The sequence below is a fragment of the Actinia tenebrosa genome, unplaced genomic scaffold (assembly GCF_029948245.1).
Source record: "Actinia tenebrosa isolate PJP-AT-01 unplaced genomic scaffold, QUT_ActTen_1.0 PGA_scaffold6__47_contigs__length_16458017, whole genome shotgun sequence".
NCBI lineage: Eukaryota > Metazoa > Cnidaria > Anthozoa > Actiniaria > Actiniidae > Actinia > Actinia tenebrosa.
This window is the reverse complement of record NW_028292583.1, coordinates 2,037,761-2,064,506: the sequence shown is the minus strand read 5'-3', so window position 1 is coordinate 2,064,506 and position 26,746 is coordinate 2,037,761. Positions and strand designations below refer to the sequence as shown.

The window sequence follows — 26,746 nt, the reverse complement described above, 5'->3', positions numbered from 1 at the left end:
GAAATGTTAGGAGAGTTAGGACACTTAGGACACTAGTTAGAAGTGTTAGGATACTTCTCGAGTGTTCTGTCAATCCCCAAGTGCTTTATATCTCCACACAGCTCAACAAGCAAGTTTTTTATTTCTTTTATAAAATGCAAAGGGCGGGTGCGTGTTGTGTGCTCTCATAAAGCACGCGCTCCCAACCAATCAGAATACGAGATTTATAACAGTTATTTTGTATGTGTGATAATGTGTGCAGCAATGTTGTCATGTGTATAAGCGTTATTATGCAGGCGTAAGGTAACATTATTCACTGTTTTCTGCTTTTTTTCACCACAGACATGTTAGAAGGTGTCGAGGTCAGTCGTGACAAGCCGACCAACAAGAAAGCAGAACCTCTTCATTCTATTGGTTAGTGAGATAAGAGCAAACCCCTGGAAAATAAAAGTATTTGTGGAGGTTTTAAAACAACTATAATATATCCCCTTAGATTAAGTTTTCACCATTTCAGACCACGTGTCATTCCGTAGAGTATCATTCTCCTCAATACAAGCACTGTGCTTTGGTTCTCAGCAGTATCAAACAAAGAATGTGAAGATATTGTTGAAAAATACAGACAAAATATAAGAGACCTACTCCAATGTTCTCCTATTTCGGAACACGTGTCATTCCCTAGAGTATCATTTATTTAAACGCTTGCACATGAGAAGACACATGAAATGGATATGGATGCAACTCAAACAAAGAATCTTATGCTCAAGATTTTGGCACGTGTTCTGAATTGGGAAAACATTATGACTTAAGGGTAAAGAGGTATTTTAGCATGAAAGATAATGTTTTATTTTTTGTTTTAATTCAGAGGATGAAAATGCTCATAAACCTGAGGCTTGAACAAGAAAGCACTGGATATTATTACTCGTGTGAGAGACAAGGTTAACTGGTGAGCTGGCTGGGATATCTGGTCTATTACAAAGAATCATTATCATCAACCAATTCATCATCATCGCCATCATCATCATGAACACCATCATCATAATCACATCTACCACCACCATCATCATCATCATCAAACAGTTCATCTCATCATCATCATTGTCATCATCATACCACATCGAACGTCATCGTATCATCATCATCATTCCCTCATCATCATCATTGCATCACCATCAATCATTATCACTATCATCGCCATCATCATCACTATCATCGCCATCATCATCACTATCATCATCACCACCATCATTATCATCACTATCATCGCCATCATCATCACTATCATCGCCATCATCATCACTATCATCATCACCACCATCATTATCATCACTATCATCGCCATCATCATCACTATCATCATTGCCATCATCACCATCATTATCACTATCATCATCGCGCCATCATCATCATCATCATAACCCCATTTCTCAATCTTTTCACAGGTGGTGATTTTGCTAAGCGCAACACCCTTGAAGTACATCCCAAGTGGACCTGTTGATCAAACAGGCTGTCTCCCATGAAACTTGTGCCAGTGTTACATTGGATGGTGAGTAAAGGTATTTCTATCGCCGGGATACCTTTTCGTCGTTGCCTGAGACGCTAAACCCAAAACCCAAACACCACACCCCCCCACAAAGCCCACCCCCCAACCCCCCCCCCCCCCCCCCCCCAGAAAACCCCCCCCCCCCCCCCACCACCCACACAAAAAAAACCCACCCCACACAAACCCCACAAACAAACCCCGCAAAAAACAAAAACAAAAAAAAACAAAAACAAAACCCAAAAAACCCCCCCAACCCCCCCCCAACCCCCACAACCCCCCACACCCCCCCCCACAAACCCCAAACCCCCCAGACCCCCCCCCCCCCCCACCCCCCCGCCACCCCCCAAAACACCACCACAGCCTCCCCACCCACCCCCCACCACCCAACCCCCCGAACTCCAGCCCCCACCCCCCCCTCTCACACACGCCCCCCGCCCAACCCCCCCCCCTCGCCCACCCCCCACGCGGCCCCACCCCACCTCCAACCCCCGTGCCCCCCCGCCCCTTCCCCCCCCTGCCCCGACACCCCCGGCTCGCCACCCGCCACCCCCCCCGCCCCCCCCCCCACTAATGCCCCGCCCCCCCCCCCGCCCAAGCCCCCCCCCCCCGCCCCCACCCCCCCCGCACGCACCCACCCCCGAATGCCACCCCCTGCCTCCCCCCCCTTTCCCTCACGCCCCCCCCCCCCCAAGACCGCCCCCCCGCCCCCCCTCCCCCCGAGTCACACCCACGCCCCCGCCATCTCCCCCACCCCCCCCCCCCCGCCACCCAGCGCCCACCCCCTCCCCCTCCCCCGGCTCCCCCCGCACGACCCACCCTCCCGGCCCCTGCCCTACCTCCCCACGCCCGTGACCACCACCCGCCACCCCACCTGCACTTCCCTCACACCCCCCCCCCACCCCCCCACCCCCCCCACCCCCCACCCCCCCACCCCCCCACCCCCACCCCCCCCCCCCCCCCCCCCCCCCCCCCCCCCCCCCCCCCCCCCCCCCCCCCCCCCCCCCCCACCAGCCCTACCTCACCGCCGACCACCCCGGCGCCCCCCAACAACCGTCACCCACGCACACGCACACCCAACACCCAAGCCACACCCCGACCAAACGCCCCGCCACCTCCCATCCCCCAGCCCCCAACACGCAACACAAACATACGACCCCCCCCATCACCTTCGCCCCCGTCCCCCCCCTCCCCCCGCAACCCCCCCCCCTACCACCGCGCCTCACCCCGGCCACTGCCACCTGACCCATCCCCGCACAAACCCCAGCCCTCCCTGGCCCGCACCCCCCGGCCTCCCCCCCCCCCCCCACTACCAACCCGCACACCTCGCTCCTCAACCGAACCCACGCCTCCCCCCCCCCCCCCACCCCCCCCCCCTCCCCCCCCCCCCACCCCGCCAACGCCCCCCCCCCTCCCCCCACATCGAACACACCGCCCCCCTAACCCATCCCTATCTCGCGGCCGCACCAACCCCCCTCCCGCCCCTGCCCACGACGCCCTCTCCCACACCCCACCCCCCCCCCCCGAAAAAACTCAACCCCCCCAGCCCGCCACCCCCGACCACCACTACCAAAAACCCCCCACCCCCAACCCCCAACCGCCCCCCCTCCCCTCGCCCAGCCCCCCCCACTACACAGCTCCCATCCCGCCCCCGCCACCCGCCTCAACCCCCCCCCCGCCCGCGACCCCCCCCCGCCAGCCCCCCAGACCCATGCCCACCCCCCCCCAAACTCCAACAGACCCAACCAAATAGGTCAACCCCCCCCCCCCCCCCCACCCCCCCCCCCCCCACTCACCCCTCCCCACCCCCCCCCTCTTCCCCGATCTAAGCGCCCCCCCCTCACCCCGACCACCCCCCTTCCCCCCTAACCGCCCCCCCCCCCCCTTCCCCCCCCCCCCAGCCCTCCCCCCCTCCGCCCCGCGGTCCGCCCCCCCCCGGTAACGCACCCCCGGCCCCGCTCCCTCCTGCCCCGCACCTCTCCCACCCCGCTCTGCCCCCCAGCACCCCCCTCCCCCCTCTCCTCGCACCCCCTCCAACGACATCCCCCCCGACCACCAACCCACCCCAACTCCAAGTTCACCACTACAATCGCTGCGTCGTGACAACCACCACCCCCCGACTACACTCCCTTCTCTACCCAAATCGGTGGCCCCCCCCCCCCCCCCCCACCCCCCCCCCACCCCCCCCCCACCCCCCCCCCCCACCCCCACCCCCCCCCCCAACCCCCCCCACGCCCCCCCCCCCCCCCCACCCCAAAACTCCACCCCACTCCCCCCCCCCCTCACCCCGCCCTCCCCTTCCCACCCCCCCCCCCCCCCACCCCTCCCGCTCCCTCCCCCAACCCCCCCACCCACCCCCACGCTGGCCCCACACTCCCCCCCCCCCCAACCCCCCCGCACCCCGTACCCACTCCTCCCCCCCCATCCCCCCCCCCCCCCTCCCCCTTCGGGACGCTCCCCTGCCCTCAGCCTCTAGCCGCCCACTCCCCCCCCCCCCCCCCGCTCGCCTACCCCCCCCCGGCCCCCCGCCCCCCCCCCCGTCCCCCCCTCCCACCCAGTTCTCACGCCGCCCAACACCCGCTTCGTCCCCCCGGGACCCACCCCACCCCCGGCCCTCTCTGCCACAACCAGCCCCCGCCCGCCCCCCGCCCCGCAGCCTCCCCCCTCACTCCGCTCCCCCCCCCCCCGCCTCTCCCCGCCATCCCGCCCCTCCCCCCCCCCCCCGGCCCCCAAGGGCCGCCTCCCCCACCGCCTGCCCGGACCCCTCCCCCCCCCCAGCCCCCCCCCCCCCATCCCCCCCCCCCCTCATCCCCTCGCCCCCCGCCCCCTCTCCCCGACCCCATCGGCCCGGCCCCCCGCCTCGCTCTCCGCTCTCTCCCGCCCCCCCCCCCTGTTCGCCGCCGCTCGGCCAAGGCCCCCCCACCGCACCGCCACCCGTCCCCGTCCGCGCACCCCTCCCCAGCCCACCGGCCTTCTCGGCCTGCCCTCCGCCATCGTCACGCCCTTCCCCCCCGGCGCACCCTCTTCCGCCCGCCCGGTGCCCCTCACTCTCCCCTCGCTAGTCTCCCGCCCGACCGTCGTCTAGCAGGCGGCCGCGCACCCGCAGAATACACCGCGGTGACCCTCGCCCTGCCGCGCCCCGCCGGCCCCCGCCTGACCGCGGCTTGCTGGTCGTGGTGGGGGTGGCGGCGGGTGCCCAGCCACGCCCCCCCGCGCCCACCCACGCCGGTGTCCTCTCGCAACCAGGACCATCTTCCGCCCCACATCCGCGCCCCCGCGCAGCCCGTGACTTCCCTGAGCCGTAGCAGCCCCCCTTTCTCTTCCCGCGCGGTCCCTCCGCCCCCCAAACCCAACAACCCACCACCTCATCCATAACTACAATCCAACCCTCCCCCCCAACCCCCCCCACCACCGCCCAACCCCCTCCCACCCCCGCCCACCCCCAAAACATACAACCCCCTGCCCACCCCCCCCCACTACGCCCCCACCTCCCCAGTTCACCCCACCCCCCCCCCCCCCCCCCACCCCATCCGTCCGTCGCCCCCCCCTTCCCACATACCCCCACGCCCCCGATACGCGCCCCCCCCACCCGCCACCCCTCTCCACCCCGACAACCTCACCCCCCCACCGCCCTCCCTACCCTCCACCCCCTCCCCCCGCAACCGCACACCGACCGATCGCAACTAACCACCCCCTTCGCCCCCACGCCCCTCCCCACCACCCACCCCCCACTCCCCATCCCCACACCCACCACAACCCACCTAACACCACCCCCCCCACCCCAACCCCCCACCCCCACCCTACCCACCAACCTAACCCCCCCGCACCAACCCCCCGCCCCCACCCATATCTCATCCATTTTTCCATTATTTATTTACCATATCTCTTTCTTACCATTCTCATTTTATTATATTAAAATCCTCCCCTTATGGTTTAATATTGATATACAAAATATTTAGTACATTACCAGATGACTTATATAAAAATCGTGTCGCCCCTGATTGGTCTAGAACTTGGACTATTTTAGCAATTTGGTCCCTCGCGCACGAATGGGCTAGAGTCCAATAGTCCATGAGGCCGAAAATCCAACTAACAGAAGTTTTTTTTTCATTCACCCTTTCTCTTTTTTTTTTTGTATCGTACAATAATCATTTTGTTTTTTTTTTTTTTTTTTTAAAAAAAAAAAATTTATTTTAAACACTGTTAGTTGTATTGCCGGCCGGATAATTTTACGAGTTAACTGTTTTTTTCTCGCCCGTAGTCCGCTTTCAACTTATATAACCTCTATATCTGAATTTTTCACTTTCAGGTGCCCTTTCCTGGTAATACAACAATGTACCCTTCCGGACATATACAGCACGGACACGGTCTTCCTGTGTATTAGAGCGCTTCTTAAATAGTATCAATAACTATTAGTACTAAGATTATTATTTATGGATTATTGTGACAATCAGACTTCTTTATTTTTAGACGCGTGTCATTCTCTTGATAATATGATTCTTTGTTTGAGTTGTCTGCATATTCCAATGTGTCTTCTGTGCAACCATTAAACAAGAAACGATCTCAAAGAAAATTACACGTGACTGAAAGAAGAAAGCACTACGCACAAGTAATGTGGTGTAATACCTATAAGGATACTAAATGTATATATCAACGCGGCTAGATGACCCCCCTGGGCAACGATCATGATTCTTTAGGCGCGTGATTTTCTTTAATAAAAGTTAGTAAAAACCCTTAAAACCTGCTGTGAACTATGTGCTGTCCGCACAATGTCAATAATTGAGATATAAATTATAAATACCAAATAGATTGTACAACTTACGTCCTAATAGCCCTTTTGGCGATTAACGGTCATGTGTCTGTACTGGTGAGCAAAATTTTTTTATTTCATTTTAAATTGGCCAATTCTTTTTTAGCTACTTGTTCAGAACTGAGGAAACGATCTGTAACGCGTGTGCTACGGAAATGCAGTTTTATTACGATCTCTCGAACCAGTTGTATAACAAGTTTGTTTGCTCACCAGTAATATTTCACCCATGGGATCAGATGTTCATAATCATTTGCTCTCAGTGAATATCAGGCACGTGATTACGCTGCAAAGGACTTATTAAACGTTATCACCTTCATCTGTTCTTTCAAAGAAGTGTTAATAACAATTCAATTAAAATATTATTTACCAACCATTTACCCCTCCGATGAAGAAATAGGATTCTTTGTGCTATTTCGAAGTCCTAAATCTTCCCAATACACGGTAGGTAAAGAATGCGCACTTCAGTCAATAAGTCAGTTCAATATCTTAAAACCGTTTTCCATGCGCAATGCGATTTATCCCGAATTTCTCGCCTTCTTTTGTCTAAACCTTTTTTTTTTTTTTTTTTTCCATAATACAACAAAGATGAGAAATTGTATAGGAATCGCACGATCTCGATACAATTGGAAATTAATAGACACGAGTAATGTTTTTTGAAAGTACCTGTCATTGCACTAGCCTTTAGGCGAGTGCGCTTATAAAGAACTTTCAAACATTACAGTGTCTATTAATTCTAATTGTAGCGAGAAGATCGTGCGATTTTTGTTTATGTTCACTCAACAAAATTTCAGTAAAAAATGCAAAGCGACGACGCCTTTTCACTTTGCTATTTGGGCGGCCGATTTCATCCATCGCGCAACTGTAATGCATAAAAAAGATTAGCTCTTATTAGCTTTTACGCCTTTTTTTTTTTTTGGACGCTGTTTATTGTTTTGGGCCGTGTTTCCATAGCGACTTTAATTCGGTACTCACCTACGGAGAACAATTAACCTTATAATTGTACTCCTATCGACCATCAGAATCGAGTACTTTTGTTGAGTTACTATAAAGGATAAAATCGCATTCGCACTGCAATATAAATTCTTAACTATGACTGCCTTCGAATACGTATATACCCTCTCTTTTTTTTCCGTTCTGTGGCCAGCCACCCAAGTCCATTTACACATCCTCTTCCATGCCTTTAAAAGATGTCTCTTCCGTAATCAGACATCTGTAAAATGGCCCAAAATGACCCTATTTTGAATTTACCTCATATTATACAAATTTTTCGAAAGCTATGAAATGGCCCAAAAACGATTAAAAAACATGGCCTATAGTCCATGCTTTTTGCCTCAAATGCCCAAAATTACCTATTTTGCATTACCACCCCTCATATTAACAAATTTTTTCAAAATGTTTGAAAATGGCCCAAAAACAATCACAACCTGGGCATAGTCCATGGTTTTTGCTCAAAATGGCCCAAAATGACCTATTTTGCATTTACCTATATTATTATGCAAATTTTTTAAAGTGAGAATGTGAAAATGGCCCTAAAACGATCAAAATCATGGGTATAGTCCCATGCTTTTTGCCTAAAAATGGCCGAAAATGACCATTTTTGTCATTTACCTCATATTATAACACATTTTTTCAAAGAGCTATCAACATGGCCCAAAAACGATACAACCATTGGGCTATAGTCCATGCTTTTTTCCCTCAAATGGCCAAAATGAACTATTTTACATTAAACTTATATTAATGTAAATTTTTCAAAAGGAGTGAAAAATGGCCCTAAAAAACGTCAAAACCATGGGCTTAAGTCCCATGCTTTTTGCCTCAAAATGGCCCAAAATGACCTATTTTGCATTTACCCTCATAATCATCAATTTTACAAATGTGTAAATGGCCCCAACACGTTCAAAAGCAATGGGCTAATCGTCCATGCTTTTTTGCCTCAAAATGGCCCAATACCTATTTTGGCATTTAACGCTATTATGCAAATTTTTTAAAGAAGGTGTGAAAATGGCCACAACGATCAAAAGCATGGGCTATCAGTCCATTCTTTTTGCCTTAAAATGGCCCCAATGGACCTATTTTGCATTTACCCTCATCTTAGCAAATGTTTTAAAGAGTGTGAAATGGCCCAAAACGAGTAAAAACTGGGCTATATCCATGTTTTTTGCCTCAAATGGCCCAAAATGACCTATTGTGCATATTCCTCATATTATACAAATTTTTTCAAAATGTGTGAAAATGGGCCCAAAACCAATCCCAACTCATGGGGTATAGTCCATGCTTTTTTGCCTCAAAAGCCCAAAATGACCATTTTGAATTACCCTCATATTACATACAAATTTTTTCGAAGAGCTATCAAAATGGCCCAAAACGTTCAAAACCATGCGCTATAGTCCATTGCTTTTTTGCCCTCAAAATTGCCCAAAATGAACTATTTTGCATTTAACTTATATTTGCAATTTTTTTCCAAAGATTGAAAATGGGGCTAAAACGATCAAGTCATGGGCTATAGTCCATGCTTTTTGCCTCAACATGGCCCAAAATGACCTATTTTGCATTTACCCATATTATCATTTTTTTAAAGAGGTGGTGAAAATGGCCTTATAAAGATCAAACCATGGGCTCTAGTCCATGCTTTTTGCCTCAAATGGGCCCAAAATGACCTATTTGCATTTACACCTCGTTTATGCAAAATTTTTTCAAATGTGTGAAAAAGCCCAAAACGATCAAAGCATGGGCTAATAGTCCATGCTTTTTGCTCAAAATGGCCCAAAATTACCTATTTTTACATTAACTTCCATATTAAGCAAATTTTTTTCCAAAGGAGTGGAAAATGGTTCAAAAGCGATCCAAACGTGGGATATAGTCCCATTCTTTTTGCCTCAAAATGCCAAATTACCTATTTTGCATTGACCTCATATTGGCAAATTTTTTAAGAGGTGTGAAAATGGTCGAAAAATCGATCAAAACCATGGGCTATAGTCCATGCTGTTTGCTCAAAAATGTCAAAAAATGACCTATTTTGCGTCCCTTATCAATAATGCATATATTTTGAAAAGGTGTGAAAATGGACCAAAATCGGTCAAAAACCATGGACTATAGTCCATGCTTTTTGCTCCAAAGTGGCCAAAAGTGACCTATTTTGCATTCTCATAAGTAATGCATATATTTTGAAAAGGTTTGAAAATGGACCAAAATCGGTCAAAACCATGGACTATGGTCCATGCTTTTGCTCAAAAATGGCCAAAAACGACCTATTAGGCGTCCGTCATAAGTAATGCATATATTTTGAAAAGGTGTGAAAATGGACCAAAATCGGTCAAAACCATGGACTATAGTCCATGCTTTTTGCTCAAAAATGGCCAAAAACGACCTATTTGGGTCCTTCATAAGTAATGCATATATTTTGAAAAGGTGTGAAAATGGACCAAAATCGGTCAAAACCATGGACTATAGTCCATGCTTTTTGCTCAAAAATGGCCAAAAAGGAACTATTTGGCGTCCTTCATGAATAATGCATATATTTTGAAAAGGTGTGAAAATGGACCAAAATCGGTCAAAAGTATGTGCTATAGTCCATGCTTTTTGCTCAAAAATGGCCAAAAATGACCTATTGGCATCCTTCATGAATAATGCATATATTTTGAAAAGGTGTGAAAATGGTCGAAAATCGTTCAAAACCATGGGCTATAGTCGATGCTTTTTGCTCAAAAGTGGCCAAAAGTGACCTATTTTGCATTCTTCATAAATAATGCATATATTTTGAAAAGGTGTGAAAATGGGCTAAAATCGGTCAAAACCATGGGCTATGGTCCATGCTTTTTGCTCAAAAATGGCCAAAAATGACCTATTTGGCGTCCCTCATCAATAATGCATATATTTGAAAAGGTGTTAAAATGGACCAAACTCAGTCAAAACCATGAGCTATAGTCCATGGTTTTTACTCCAAAATGGCCAAAAAGGACCTATTTGGCGTACTTCATGAATAATGCATTTTTTTAAAAAGGTGTTAAAATGGTCGAAAATCGATCAAAACCATGGGCTATAGTCGATGCTTTTTGCTCCAAAGTGGCCAAAAGTGACATATTTGCATTCTTCATAAATAATGCATATATTTTGAAAAGGTGTGAAAATGGACCAAAATCAGTCAAAACCATGGGCTATAGTCCATGCTTTTTGCTCAAAAATGGCCTAAAATTACCTTTTTTTCAACCTGCATGAATAATGCATCTCCTTTTAAAAGGTGTGAAAATGGACTAAAATCGGTCAAAACCATGGACTTTAGTCCATGCTTTTTGCTCAATAATGCCCAAAAATGACCTATTTTACATTCTTCATGAATAATGCATATATTTTGAAAAGGTGTGAAAATGGACCAAAATCGGTCAAAACCATGGTCTATAGTCCATGCTTTTTGCTCCAAAATGGCAAAAAATAACATATTTTGCATCCTTCATGAATAATGCATGTTTTCTAAAAGGTGTGAAAATGGTCGAAAATCGATCAAAACCATGGGCTATAGTCCATGCTTTTTGCTCAAAAATGTCCAAAAATGACCTATTTGGCATCCTTCATAATGCATATATTTTGAAAAGGTGTGAAAATGGTCGAAAATCGATCAAAACCATGGACTATAGTCGATGCTTTTTGCTCCAAAGTGGCCACAAATGACCTATTTTGCATCCTTGATAATTAATGCATATATTTTGAAAAGGTGTGAAAATGGACCAAACTCAGTCAAAACTATGGGCTATAGTCCATACTTTTTGCTCAAAAATGGCCAAAAATGACCTATTTAGCGTCCCTCATCAATAATACATATATTTTGAAAAGGGGTGAAAATGGACCAAACTCAGTCAAAACCATGAGCTATAGTCCATGCTTTTTGCTCCAAAATGGCCAAAAAGGACCTATTTGGCGTCCTTCATGAATAATGCATGTTTTCTAAAAAGGTGTGAAAATGGTCGAAAATCGATCAAAACCATGGGCTATAGTCGATGCTTTTTGCTCCAGAGTGGCCAAAAGTGACCTATTTTGCATTCTTCATAAATAATGCATATATTTTGAAAAGGTGTGAAAATGGACCAAAATCGGTCAAAACCATGGACTGTAGTCCATGCTTTTTGCTCAATAATGCCCAAAAATGACCTATTTTACATTTTTCATAAATAATGCATATATTTTGAAAAGGTGTGAAAATGGACCAAAATCGGTCAAAACCATGGACTGTAGTCCATGCTTTTTGCTCAATAATGTCCAAAAATGACCTTTTATTCAATCTTCATGAATAATGCATATATTTTGAAAAGGTGTGAAAATGGACTAAAATCGGTCAAAACCATGGGCTATAGTCCATGCTTTTTGCTCAAAAATGTCCAAAAATGACCTATTTTGCATTCTTCATAAGTAATGCATATATTTTGAAAAGGTGTGAAAATGGACCAAAATCAGTCAAAACCATGACCTATAGTACATGCTTTTTGCTCAAAAATGTCCAAAAATGACCTATTTTGCATTCTTCATAAGTAATGCATATATTTTGAAAAGGTGTGAAAATGGACCAAAATCGGTCAAAACCATGGACTATAGTCGATGCTTTTTGCTCAATAATGCCCAAAAATGACCTATTTTACATTTTTCATAAATAATGGATATATTTTGAAATGGTGTGAAAATGGACCAAAATCGGTCAAAACCATGGTCTATAGTCCATGCTTTTTGCTCCAAAATGGCAAAAAATAACATATTTTGCATCCTTCATGAATAATGCATGTTTTCTAAAAAGGTGTGAAAATGGTCGAAAATCGATCAAAACCATGGGCTATAGTCCATGCTTTTTGCTCAAAAATGTCCAAAAATGATCTATTTTGCGTCCCTCATCAATAATGCATATATTTTGAAAAGGTGTGAAAATGGACAAAAATCGGTCAAAACTATGGGCTATAGTCCATGCTTTTTGCTCAAAAATGGCCAAAAATGACCTATTTGGCGTCCTTCATGAATAATGCATGTTTTTTAAAAAGGTGTGAAAATGGTCGAAAATCGATCAAAACCATGGACTATAGTCGATGCTTTTTGCTCCAAAGTGGCCACAAATGACCTATTTTGCATCCTTGATAATTAATGCATATATTTTGAAAAGGTGTGAAAATGGACCAAACTCAGTCAAAACTATGGGCTATAGTCCATACTTTTTGCTCAAAAATGGCCAAAAATGACCTATTTAGCGTCCCTCATCAATAATACATATATTTTGAAAAGGTGTGAAAATGGACCAAACTCAGTCAAAACCATGAGCTATAGTCCATGCTTTTTGCTCCAAAATGGCCAAAAATGACCTATTTGGCGTCCTTCATGAATAATGCATGTTTTCTAAAAAGGTGTGAAAATGGTCGAAAATCGATCAAAACCATGGGCTATAGTCGATGGTTTTTGCTCCAGAGTGGCCAAAAGTGACCTATTTTGCATTCTTCATAAATAATGCATATATTTTGAAAAGGTGTGAAAATGGACCAAAATCAGTCAAAACCATGAGCTATAGTACATGCTTTTTGCTCAAAAATGGCCTAAAATTACCTTTTTGTCAACCTGCCTGAATAATGCATCTCCTTTTAAAAGGTGTGAAAATGGACCAAAATCGGTCAAAACCATGGACTATAGTCCATGCTTTTTGCTCAATAATGCCCAAAAATTACCAATTTACATTTTTCATAAATAATGCATATATTTTGAAAAGGTGTGAAAATGGACTAAAATCGGTCAAAACCATGGGCTATAGTCCATGCTTTTTGCTCCAAAATGGCCAAAAATGACCTATTTGGCATCCTTCATGAATAATGCATATATTTTGAAAAGGTGTGAAAATGGTCGAAAATCGATCAAAACCATGGGCTATAGTCGATGCTTTTTGCTCCAAAGTGGCCAAAAGTGACCTATTTTGCATTCTTCATAAATAATGCATATATTTTGAAAAGGTGTGAAAATGGGCTAAAATCGGTCAAAACCATGGGCTATGGTCCATGCTTTTTGCTCAAAAATGGCCAAAAATGACCTATTTGGCGTCCCTCATCAATAATGCATATATTTTGAAAAGGTGTTAAAATGGACCAAACTCAGTCAAAACCATGAGCTATAGTCCATGGTTTTTACTCCAAAATGGCCAAAAAGGACCTATTTGGCGTACTTCATGAATAATGCATTTTTTTAAAAAGGTGTTAAAATGGTCGAAAATCGATCAAAACCATGGGCTATAGTCGATGCTTTTTGCTCCAAAGTGGCCAAAAGTGACATATTTTGCATTCTTCATAAATAATGCATATATTTTGAAAAGGTGTGAAAATGGACCAAAATCAGTCAAAACCATGAGCTATAGTACATGCTTTTTGCTCAAAAATGGCCTAAAATTACCTTTTTTTCAACCTGCATGAATAATGCATCTCCTTTTAAAAGGTGTGAAAATGGACTAAAATCGGTCAAAACCATGGACTGTAGTCCATGCTTTTTGCTCAATAATGCCCAAAAATGACCTATTTTACATTCTTCATGAATAATGCATATATTTTGAAAAGGTGTGAAAATGGACCAAAATCGGTCAAAACCATGGTCTATAGTCCATGCTTTTTGCTCCAAAATGGCAAAAAATAACATATTTTGCATCCTTCATGAATAATGCATGTTTTCTAAAAAGGTGTGAAAATGGTCGAAAATCGATCAAAACCATGGGCTATAGTCCATGCTTTTTGCTCAAAAATGTCCAAAAATGACCTATTTGGCATCCTTCATAATGCATATATTTTGAAAAGGTGTGAAAATGGTCGAAAATCGATCAAAACCATGGACTATAGTCGATGCTTTTTGCTCCAAAGTGGCCACAAATGACCTATTTTGCATCCTTGATAATTAATGCATATATTTTGAAAAGGTGTGAAAATGGACCAAACTCAGTCAAAACTATGGGCTATAGTCCATACTTTTTGCTCAAAAATGGCCAAAAATGACCTATTTAGCGTCCCTCATCAATAATACATATATTTTGAAAAGGGGTGAAAATGGACCAAACTCAGTCAAAACCATGAGCTATAGTCCATGCTTTTTGCTCCAAAATGGCCAAAAAGGACCTATTTGGCGTCCTTCATGAATAATGCATGTTTTCTAAAAAGGTGTGAAAATGGTCGAAAATCGATCAAAACCATGGGCTATAGTCGATGCTTTTTGCTCCAGAGTGGCCAAAAGTGACCTATTTTGCATTCTTCATAAATAATGCATATATTTTGAAAAGGTGTGAAAATGGACCAAAATCGGTCAAAACCATGGACTGTAGTCCATGCTTTTTGCTCAATAATGCCCAAAAATGACCTATTTTACATTTTTCATAAATAATGCATATATTTTGAAAAGGTGTGAAAATGGACCAAAATCGGTCAAAACCATGGACTGTAGTCCATGCTTTTTGCTCAATAATGTCCAAAAATGACCTTTTATTCAATCTTCATGAATAATGCATATATTTTGAAAAGGTGTGAAAATGGACTAAAATCGGTCAAAACCATGGGCTATAGTCCATGCTTTTTGCTCAAAAATGTCCAAAAATGACCTATTTTGCATTCTTCATAAGTAATGCATATATTTTGAAAAGGTGTGAAAATGGACCAAAATCAGTCAAAACCATGACCTATAGTACATGCTTTTTGCTCAAAAATGTCCAAAAATGACCTATTTTGCATTCTTCATAAGTAATGCATATATTTTGAAAAGGTGTGAAAATGGACCGAAATCGGTCAAAACCATGGACTATAGTCGATGCTTTTTGCTCAATAATGCCCAAAAATGACCTATTTCACATTTTTCATAAATAATGGATATATTTTGAAAAGGTGTGAAAATGGACCAAAATCGGTCAAAACCATGGTCTATAGTCCATGCTTTTTGCTCCAAAATGGCAAAAAATAACATATTTTGCATCCTTCATGAATAATGCATGTTTTCTAAAAAGGTGTGAAAATGGTCGAAAATCGATCAAAACCATGGGCTATAGTCCATGCTTTTTGCTCAAAAATGTCCAAAAATGATCTATTTTGCGTCCCTCATCAATAATGCATATATTTTGAAAAGGTGTGAAAATGGACAAAAATCGGTCAAAAGTATGGGCTATAGTCCATGCTTTTTGCTCAAAAATGGCCAAAAATGACCTATTTGGCGTCCTTCATGAATAATGCATGTTTTTTAAAAAGGTGTGAAAATGGTCGAAAATCGATCAAAACCATGGACTATAGTCGATGCTTTTTGCTCCAAAGTGGCCACAAATGACCTATTTTGCATCCTTGATAATTAATGCATATATTTTGAAAAGGTGTGAAAATGGACCAAACTCAGTCAAAACTATGGGCTATAGTCCATACTTTTTGCTCAAAAATGGCCAAAAATGACCTATTTAGCGTCCCTCATCAATAATACATATATTTTGAAAAGGTGTGAAAATGGACCAAACTCAGTCAAAACCATGAGCTATAGTCCATGCTTTTTGCTCCAAAATGGCCAAAAAGGACCTATTTGGCGTCCTTCATGAATAATGCATGTTTTCTAAAAAGGTGTGAAAATGGTCGAAAATCGATCAAAACCATGGGCTATAGTCGATGGTTTTTGCTCCAGAGTGGCCAAAAGTGACCTATTTTGCATTCTTCATAAATAATGCATATATTTTGAAAAGGTGTGAAAATGGACCAAAATCAGTCAAAACCATGAGCTATAGTACATGCTTTTTGCTCAAAAATGGCCTAAAATTACCTTTTTGTCAACCTGCCTGAATAATGCATCTCCTTTTAAAAGGTGTGAAAATGGACCAAAATCGGTCAAAACCATGGACTATAGTCCATGCTTTTTGCTCAATAATGCCCAAAAATTACCAATTTACATTTTTCATAAATAATGCATATATTTTGAAAAGGTGTGAAAATGGACTAAAATCGGTCAAAACCATGGGCTATAGTCCATGCTTTTTGCTCCAAAATGTCCAAAAATGACCTATTTTGCATTCTTCATAAGTAATGCATATATTTTGAAAAGGTGTGAAAATGGACAAAAATCGGTCAAAACCATGGACTATAGTACATGCTTTTTGCTCCAAAGTGGCCAAAAGTGACCTATTTTGCATTCTTCATAAATAATGCATATATTTTGAAAAGGTGTGAAAATGGACCAAAATCGGTGAAAACCATGGACTATAGTCCATGCTTTTTGCTCAATAATGCCCAAAAATGACCTATTTTGCATCCTTCATAAGTAATGCACATATCGATTTTGAAAAGGTGTGAAAATGGACCAAACTCAGTCAAAACCATGGGCTATAGTCCGTGTTTTTGCTCCAAAATAGCCAAAAAGGAACTATTTGGCGTCCTTCATGAATAATGCATATATTTTGAAAAGGTGTGAAAATGGAGAAAAATCGGTCATAAGTATGGGCTATAGTCCATGCTTTTTTCTCCAAAATGGCCGAAAATGACCTATTTGGCATCCTTCATGAATAATGCATATATTTTGAAAAGGTGTGAAAATGGTCCAAAATCGGTCAAAACTATGGGCTATGCTTTTTGCTCAAAAATGGCCTAAAATTACCTTTTTTTCAACCTGCATGAATAATGCATATATTTTGAAAAGGTGTGAAAATGGACCAAAATCGATCAAAACCATAGGCTATAGTCCATGCTTTTTGCTCCAAAATGGCCACAAATGACCTATTTTGCATCCTTAATAAATAATGCATATATTTTGAAAAGGTGTGAAAATGGACCAAACTCAGTCAAAACTATGTGCTATAGTCCATACTTTTTGCTCAAAAATGGCCAAAAATGACCTATTTGGCGTCCTTCATGAATAATGCATGTTTTCTAAAAAGGTGTGAAAATGGTCGAAAATCGATCAAAACCATGGGCTATAGTCGATGCTTTTTGCTCCAAAGTGGCCAAAAATGATCTATTTTGCGTCCCTCATCAATAATGCATATATTTTGAAAAGGTGTGAAAATGAACCAAACTCAGTCAAAACCATGAGCCATAGTCCATGCTTTTTGCTCAAAAATGGCCAAAAATGACCTTTTTTGCGTCCTTCATGAATAATGCATGTTTTTTAAGAAGGTGTGAAAATGGTCAAAAATCGATCAAAACCATGGGCTATAGTCGATGCTTTTTGCTCCAAAGTGGCCAAAAGTGACCTATTTTGCATTCTTCAGAAATAATGCATATATTTTGAAAAGGTGTGAAAATGGTCGAAAATCGATCAAAACCATGGACTATAGTCGATGCTTTTTGCTCAAAAATGGCCTAAAATTACCTTTTTTTCAACCTTCATGAATAATGCATATATTTTGAAAAGGTGTGAAAATGGACCAAAATCGATCAAAGCCATGGGCTATAGTCCATGCTTTTTGCTCCAAAATGGCCACAAATGACCTATTTTGCATCCTTAATAAATAATGCATATATTTTGAAAAGGTGTGAAAATGGACCAAACTCAGTCAAAACTATGGGCTATAGTCCATACTTTTTGCTCAAAAATGGCCAAAAATGACCTATTTGGCGTCCTTCATGAATAATGCATGTTTTCTAAAAAGGTGTGAAAATGGTCGAAAATCGATCAAAACCATGGGCTATAGTCGATGCTTTTTGCTCCAAAGTGGCCAAAAATGATCTATTTTGCGTCCCTCATCAATAATGCATATATTTTGAAAAGGTGTGAAAATGGACCAAACTCAGTCAAAACCATGAGCCATAGTCCATGCTTTTTGCTCAAAAATGGCCAAAAATGACCTTTTTTGCGTCCTTCATGAATAATGCATGTTTTTTAAGAAGGTGTGAAAATGGTCGAAAATCGATCAAAACCATGGGCTATAGTCGATGCTTTTTGCTCCAAAGTGGCCAAAAGTGACCTATTTTGCATTCTTCAGAAATAATGCATATATTTTGAAAAGGTGTGAAAATGGTCGAAAATCGATCAAAACCATGGACTATAGTCGATGCTTTTTGCTCAAAAATGGCCAAAAGTGACCTATTTTGCATTCTTCATAAATAATGCATATATTTTGAAAAGGTGTGAAAATGGACCAAAATCGGTCAAAACCATGGACTATAGTCCATGCTTTTTGCTCCAAAGTGGCCAAAAATGATCTATTTTGCGTCCCTCATCAATAATGCATATATTTTGAAAAGGTGTGAAAATGGACCAAACTCAGTCAAAACCATGAGCCATAGTCCATGCTTTTTGCTCAAAAATGGCCAAAAATGACCTTTTTTGCGTCCTTCATGAATAATGCATGTTTTTTAAGAAGGTGTGAAAATGGTCGAAAATCGATCAAAACCATGGGCTATAGTCGATGCTTTTTGCTCCAAAGTGGCCAAAAGTGACCTATTTTGCATTCTTCAGAAATAATGCATATATTTTGAAAAGGTGTGAAAATGGTCGAAAATCGATCAAAACCATGGACTATAGTCGATGCTTTTTGCTCAAAAATGGCCAAAAGTGACCTATTTTGCATTCTTCATAAATAATGCATATATTTTGAAAAGGTGTGAAAATGGACCAAAATCGGTCAAAACCATGGACTATAGTCCATGCTTTTTGCTCAAAAATGGCCAAAAGTGACCTTTTTTGCATTCTTCATAAATATTGCATATATATTGAAAAGGTGTGAAAATGGACCAAACTCAGTCAAAACCATGGACTATGGTCCATGCTTTTTGCTAAAAAATGGCCAAAAATGACCTATTTGGCATCCTTCATGAATAATGCATGTTTTCTAAAAAGGTGTGAAAATGGTCGAAATGCGATGAAAACCATGGGCTATAGTCCATGCTTTTTGCTCAAAAATGGCTGAAAATGACCTATTTTGCGTCCCTCATCAATAATGCATATATTTTGAAAAGGTTTGAAAATGGACCAAACTCAGTCAAAACTATGAGCTATAGTCCATGCTTTTTGCTCAAAAATGGCCAAAAATGACCTTTTATTCAACCTTCATGAATAATGCATATATTTTGAAAAGGTGTGAAAATGGTCAAAAATCGATAAAAACCATGAGCTATAGTCGATGCTTTTTTGCTCCAAAGTGGCCAAAAGTGACCTATTTTGCATTCTTCATAAATAATGCATATATTTTGAAAAGGTGTGAAAATGGACCCAAATCGGTCAAAACCATGTACTATAGTCCATGCTTTTTGCTCAAAAATGGCCAAAAATGACCTATTTGGCGTCCTTCATGAATAATGCAGGTTTTCTAAAAAGGTATGAAAATGGTCGAAAATCGATGAAAACCATGGGCTATAGTCCATGCTTTTTGCTCAAAAATGGCCACAAATGACCTATTTTGCATCCTTAATAAATAATGGATATATTTTTAAAAGGTGTGAAAATGGACCAAACTCAGTCAAAACTATGGGCTATAGTCCATGCTTTTTGCTCAAAAATGGCCTAAAATTACCTTTTTTTCAACCTGCATGAATAATGCATATATTTTGAAAAGGTGTGAAAATGGACCAAAATCGATCAAAACCATGGGCTATAGTCCATGCTTTTTGCTCCAAAATGGCCACAAATGACCTATTTTGCATCCTTAATAAATATTGGATATATTTTGAAAAGGTGTGAAAATGGACCAAACTCAGTCAAAACTATGGGCTATAGTCCATACTTTTTGCTCAAAAATGGCCAAAAATGACCTATTTTGCGTCCCCCATCAATAATGCATATATTTTGAAAAGGTGTGAAAATGGACCAAACTCAGTCAAAACCATGAGCTATAGTCCATGCTTTTTGCTCAAAAGTGGCCAAAAATGACCTATTTGGCATCCTTCATGAATAATGCATATATTTTGAAAAGGTGTGAAAATGGTCAAAAATCGATCAAAACCATGGGCTATAGTCCATGCTTTTTGCTCAAAAATGTCCAAAAATGTTCTATTTTGCGTCCCTCATCAATAATGCCTATATTTTGAAAAGGTGTGAAAATGGACGAAACTCAGTCAAAACCATGAGCTATAGTCCATGCTTTTTGCTCAAAAATGGCCAAAAATGACCTATTTGGCGTCCTTCATGAATAATGCATGTTTTCTAAAAAGGTGTGAAAATGGTCGAAAATCGATCAAAACCATGGGCTATAGTCCATGCTTTTTGCTCAAAAATGGCCTAAAATTACCTTTTTTTCAACCTGCATGAATAATGCATATATTTTGAAAAGGTGTGAAAATGAACCAAAATCGATCAAAACCATGGGCTATAGTCCATGCTTTTTGCTCCAAAATGGCCACAAATGACCTATTTTGCATCCTTAATAAATAATGCATATATTTTGAAAAGGTGTGAAAATGGACCAAACTCAGTCAAAACTATGGGCTATAGTCCATACTTTTTGCTCAAAAGTGGCCAAAAATGACCTATTTGGCATCCTTCATGAATAATGCATATATTTTGAAAAGGTGTGAAAATGGTCCAAAATCGATCAAAACCATAAGCTATAGTCCATGCTTTTTGCTCAAAAATGTCCAAAAATGTTCTATTTTGCGTCCCTCATCAATAATGCCTATATTTTGAAAAGGTGTGAAAATGGACAAAACTCAGTCAAAACCATGAGCTATAGTCCATGCTTTTTGCTCAAAAATGGCCAAAAATGACCTATTTGGCGTCCTTCATGAATAATGCATGTTTTCTAAAAAGGTCTTAAAATGGTCGAAAATCGATCAAAACCATGGGCTGTAGTCCATGCTTTTTGCTCAAAAATGGCCTAAAATTACCTTTTTTTCAACCTGCATGAATAATGCATATATTTTGAAAAGGTGTGAAAATGGACCAAAATCGATCAAAACCATGGGCTATAGTCCATGCTTTTTGCTCGAAAATGGCCACAAATGACCTATTTTGCATCCTTTATAAATAATGCATATATTTTGAAAAGGTGTGAAAATGGACCAAACTCAGTCAAAACTATGGGCTATAGTCCATACTTTTTGCTCAAAAATGGCCAAAAATGACCTATTTTGCGTCCCCCATCAATAATGGATATATTTATAAAAGGTGTGAAAATGGACCAAACTCAGTCAAAACCATGAGCTATAGTCCATGCTTTTTGCTCAAAAGTGGCCAAAAATGACCTATTTGGCATCCTTCATGAATAATGCATATATTTTGAAAAGGTGTGAAAATGGTCCAAAATCGATCAAAACCATGGGCTATAGTCCATGCTTTTTGCTGAAAAATGTCCAAAAATGTTCTATTTTGCGTCCCTCATCAATAATGCCTATATTTTGAAAAGGTTTGAAAATGGACCAAACTCAGTCAAAACCATGAGCTATAGTACATGCTTTTTGCTCAAAAATGTCCAAAAATGACCTATTTTCCATTCTTCATAAGTAATGCATATATTTTGAAAAGGTTTGAAAATGGACCAAAATCGGTCAAAACCATGGACTGTAGTCCATGCTTTTTGCTCAATAATGCCCAAAAATGACCTATTTTACATTTTTCATAAATAATGCATATATTTTGAAAAGGAGTGAAAATGGACCAAAATCGATCAAAACCATGGGCTATAGTCAATGCTTTTTGCTCAAAAATGTCCAAAAATGACCTATTTGGCATCCTTCATGAATAATGCATATATTTTGAAAAGGTGTGAAAATGGACCAAACTCAGTCAAAACCATGAGTTATAGTCCATGCTTTTTGCTCAAAAATGGCCAAAAATGACCTATTTGGCGTCCTTCATGAATAATGCAGGTTTTCTAAAAAGGTGTGAAAATGGTCGAAAATCGATGAAAACCATGGGCTATAGTCCATGCTTTTTGCTCAAAAATGGCCAAAAATGACCTATTTTGCGTCCCTCATCAATAATGCATATATTTTAAAGAGGTGTGAAAATGGACCAAACTCAGTCAAAACCATGAGCTATAGTCCATGCTTTTTGCCCAAAAATGGCCAAAAATGACCTATTTTGCATCCTTCATAAGTAATGCACATATCGATTTGGAAAAGGTGTGAAAATGGACCAAACTCAGTCAAAACCATGAGCCATAGTCCATGTTTTTGCTGCAAAATGGCCAAAAACGAACTATTTCGCGTCCTTCATGAATAATGCATGTTTTCTAAAAAGGTGTGAAAATGGTCGAAAATCGATCAAAACCATGGGCTATAGTCCATGCTTTTTGCTCAAAAATGGCCAAAAATGACCTTTTATTCAACCTTCATGAATAATGCATATATTTTGAAAAGGTATGAAAATGGTCGAAAATCGGTCAAAACCATGGGCTATAGTCCATGCTTTTTGCTCAAAAATGTCCAAAAAAGACCTATTTTGCATTCTTCATAAGTAATGCATATATTTTGAAAAGGTGTGAAAATGGACCAAAATAGGTCAAAACCATGGACTATAGTACATGCTTTTTGCTCAAAAATGGCCAAAAATGACCTATTTTGCATTCTTCATAAGTAATGCATATATTTTGAAAAGGTGTGAAAATGGACCAAAATCGGTCAAAACCATGGACTGTAGTCCATGCTTTTTGCTCAATAATGCCCAAAAATGACCTATTTTACATTTTTCATAAATAATGGATATATTTTGAAAAGGTGTGAAAATGGACCAAAATCGGTCAAAACCATGGACTATAGTCCATGCTTTTTGCTCCAAAATGGCCAAAAATGACATATTTAGCATCCTTCATGAATAATGTATATATTTTGAAAAGGTGTGAAAATGGACCAAAATCAATCAAAACCATGAGCTATAGTACATGCTTCTTGCTCAAAAATGTCCAAAAATGACCTATTTTGCATTCTTCATAAGTAATGCATATATTTTGAAAAGGTGTGAAAATGGACCAAAATCGGTCAAAACCATGGACTGTAGTCCATGCTTTTTGCTCAATAATGCCCAAAAATGACCTATTTTACATTTTTCATAAATAATGCATATATTTTGAAAAGGTGTGAAAATGGACCAAAATCGGTCAAAACCATGGGCTATAGTCCATGCTTTTTGCTCAAAAATGGCCAAAAATGACCTATTTTGCATCCTTCATGAATAATGCATATATTTTGAAAAGGTGTGAAAATGGACCAAACTCAGTCAAAACCATGAGTTATAGTCCATGCTTTTTGCTCAAAAATGGCCAAAAATAACATATTTGGCGTCCTTCATGAATAATGCATGTTTTTTAAAAAGGTGTGAAAATGGTCGAAAATCGGTCAAAACCATGGGCTATAGTCCATGCTTTTTGCTCCAAAGTGGCCAAAAGTGACCTATTTTGCATTCTTCATAAATAATGCATATATTTTGAAAAGGTGTGAAAATGGACCAAAATAGGTCAAAACCATGGACTATAGTACATGCTTTTTGCTCCAAAACGGCCAAAAATGACCTATTTTGCATTCTTCATAAGTAATGCATATATTTTGAAAAGGTGTGAAAATGGACCAAAATCGGTCAAAACCATGGACTGTAGTCCATGCTTTTTGCTCAATAATGCCTAAAAATGACCTATTTTACATTTTTCATAAATAATGGATATATTTTGAAAAGGTGTGAAAATGGACCAAAATCGGTCAAAACCATGGACTATAGTCCATGCTTTTTGCTCCAAAATGGCCAAAAATGACATATTTAGCATCCTTCATGAATAATGTATATATTTTGAAAAGGTGTGAAAATGGACCAAAATCAATCAAAACCATGAGCTATAGTACATGCTTCTTGCTCAAAAATGTCCAAAAATGACCTATTTTGCATTCTTCATAAGTAATGCATATATTTTGAAAAGGTGTGAAAATGGACCAAAATCGGTCAAAACCATGGACTGTAGTCCATGCTTTTTGCTCAATAATGCCCAAAAATGACCTATTTTACATTTTTCATAAATAATGGATATATTTTGAAAAGGTATTAAAATGGACCAAAATCGGTCAAAACCATGGGCTATAGTCCATGCTTTTTGCTCCAAAATGGCCAAAAATGACATATTTTGCATCCTTCATGAATAATGCATATATTTTGAAAAGGTGTGAAAATGGACCAAAATCAGTCAAAACCATTAACTATAGTACATGCTTTTTGCTCAAAAATATCCAAAAATGACCTATTTTGCATTCTTCATAAGTAATGCATATATTTTGAAAAGGTGTGAAAATGGACCAAAATCGGTCAAAACCATGGACTATAGTCCATGCTTTTTGCTCAAAAGTGGCCAAAAATGACCTATTTTGCATCCTTCATAAGTAATGCACATATCGATTTGGAAAAGGTGTGAAAATGGACCAAACTCAGTCAAAACCATGGGCTATAGTCCATGTTTTGGCTCCAAAATGGCCAAAAAGGAACTATTTGGCGTCCTTCATGAATAATGCATATATTTTTAAAATGTATGAAAATGGACCAAAATCGGTCAAAAGTATGGGCTATAGTCCATGCTTTTTGCTCCAAAATGGCCAAAAATGAACTATTTTGCATCCTTCATAAGTAATGCACATATCGATTTTGAAAAGGTGTGAAAATGGACCAAACTCAGTCAAAACCATGGGCTATAGTCCGGGTTTTTGCTCCAAAATGGCCAAATAGGAACTATTTGGCGTCCTTCATGAATAATGCATGTATTTTGAAAAGGTGTGAAAATGGACAAAAATCGGTCAAAAGTATGGGCTATAGTCCATGCTTTTTTCTCAAAAATGGCCAAAAATGACCTATTTGGCATCCTTCATGAATAATGCATATAATTTGAAAAGGTGTGAAAATGGTCTAAAATCGGTCAAAACTATGGGCTATGCTTTTTGCTCAAAAATGGCCTAAAATTACCTTTTTTTCAACCTTCATGAATAATGCATATATTTTGAAAAGGTGTGAAAATGGACCAAACTCAGTCAAAACCATGGGCTATAGTCCATGCTTTTTGCTCCAAAATGGCCACTAATGACCTATTTTGCATCCTTAATAAATAATGCATATATTTTGAAAAGGTGTGAAAATGGACCAAACTCAGTCAAAACCAGGAGCTATAGTCCATGCTTTTTGCTCAAAAATGGCCAAAAATGACCTATTTCGCGTCCTTCATGAATAATGCAAATTTTTTAAAAAGGTGTGAAAATGGTCTAAAATCGGTCAAAACTATGGGCTATGCTTTTTGCTCAAAAATGGCCTAAAATTACCTTTTTTTCAACCTTCATGAATAATGCATATATTTTGAAAAGGTGTGAAAATGGACCAAACTCAGTCAAAACCATGGGCTATAGTCCATGCTTTTTGCTCCAAAATGGCCACTAATGACCTATTTGGCGTCCTACATGAATAATGCATATATTTTGAAAAGGTGTGAAAATGGACCAAAATCGGTCAAAAGTATGGGCTATAGTCCATGCTTTTTGCTCAAAAATGTCCAAAAATGACCTATTTTGCATCCTTCATAAGTAATGCACATATCGATTTTGAAAAGGTGTGAAAATGGACCAAACTCAGTCAAAACCATGGGCTATAGTCTATGTTTTTGCTCCAAAATGGCCAAAAAGGAACTATTTGGCGTCCTTCATGAATAATGCATATATTTTGAAAAGGTGTGAAAATGGACCAAAATCGATCAAAACCATGAGCTATAGTACATGCTTTTTGCTCAAAAATGTCCAAAAATGACCTATTTTGCATTCTTCATAAGTAATGCATATCGATTTTGAAAAGGTGTGAAAATGGACCTAAACTCGGTCAAAACCATGGACTATAGTCCTATGCTTTTTGCTCAAAAATGTCCAAAAATGACCTATTTAGCATCCTTCATAAGTAATGCACATATCGATTTGGAAAAGGTGTGAAAATGGACCAAACTCAGTCAAAACCATGGGCTATAGTCCATGTTTTTGCTCAAAAATGGCCAAAAATGACCTTTTATTCAACCTTCATGAATAATGCATATATTTTGAAAAGGTGTGAAAATGGACCAAAATCCGTCAAAACCATGAGCTATAGTCTATGCTTTTTGCTCAAAAATGGCCAAAAATGACCTTTTTGGCGTCCTTCATGAATAATGCATGTTTTCTAAAAAGGTGTGAAAATGTACCAAAATCGATCAAAACCATGGGCTATAGTCCATGCTATTTGCCTGGAAGTGGCCAAAAATGACCTATTTTGCATTCTTCATAAATAATGCATATATTTTGAAAAGGTGTGAAAATGGACCAAAATCAGTCAAAACCATGGACTATGCTTTTTGCTCAAAAATGGCCTAAAATTACCTTTTTTTGCAACCTGCATGAATAATGCATCTCCTTTTAAAAGGTGTGAAAATCGTACGAAACCGATCAAAACCATGGGCTATAGTCCATGCTTTTTGCTCAAAAATGTCCAAAAATGACCTATTTTGCATTCTTCATAAATAATGCATATATTTTGAAAAGGTGTGAAAATGGACC

General features: G+C 40.9%; 1 protein-coding gene and 1 long non-coding RNA gene across 2 annotated transcripts in view; one reads left to right on the top strand and one right to left on the bottom strand.

Annotated features, from left to right (window-relative positions):
- LOC116299226 (serine/threonine-protein kinase mTOR) overlaps nucleotides 1-873 on the top strand; it is a 40,650-nt gene extending 39,777 nt beyond the window's left edge. Inside the window, exons 61-62 of the mRNA XM_089038881.1 lie at nucleotides 322-393; nucleotides 842-873. Of these exons, the coding sequence (XP_088895007.1) occupies nucleotides 322-393; nucleotides 842-873 (104 nt within the window). The remainder of the gene's footprint in view (nucleotides 1-321; nucleotides 394-841) is intronic.
- Nucleotides 874-2,167: 1,294 nt separating this feature from the next.
- LOC148905823 (uncharacterized) lies at nucleotides 2,168-2,528 on the bottom strand. The gene is made up of 2 exons (XR_016121502.1): nucleotides 2,465-2,528; nucleotides 2,168-2,229 (listed from the first exon to the last, which is right to left on the bottom strand). It is a non-coding gene; the product is annotated as an uncharacterized LOC148905823 (long non-coding RNA).
- Nucleotides 2,529-26,746: the final 24,218 nt, after the last annotated feature.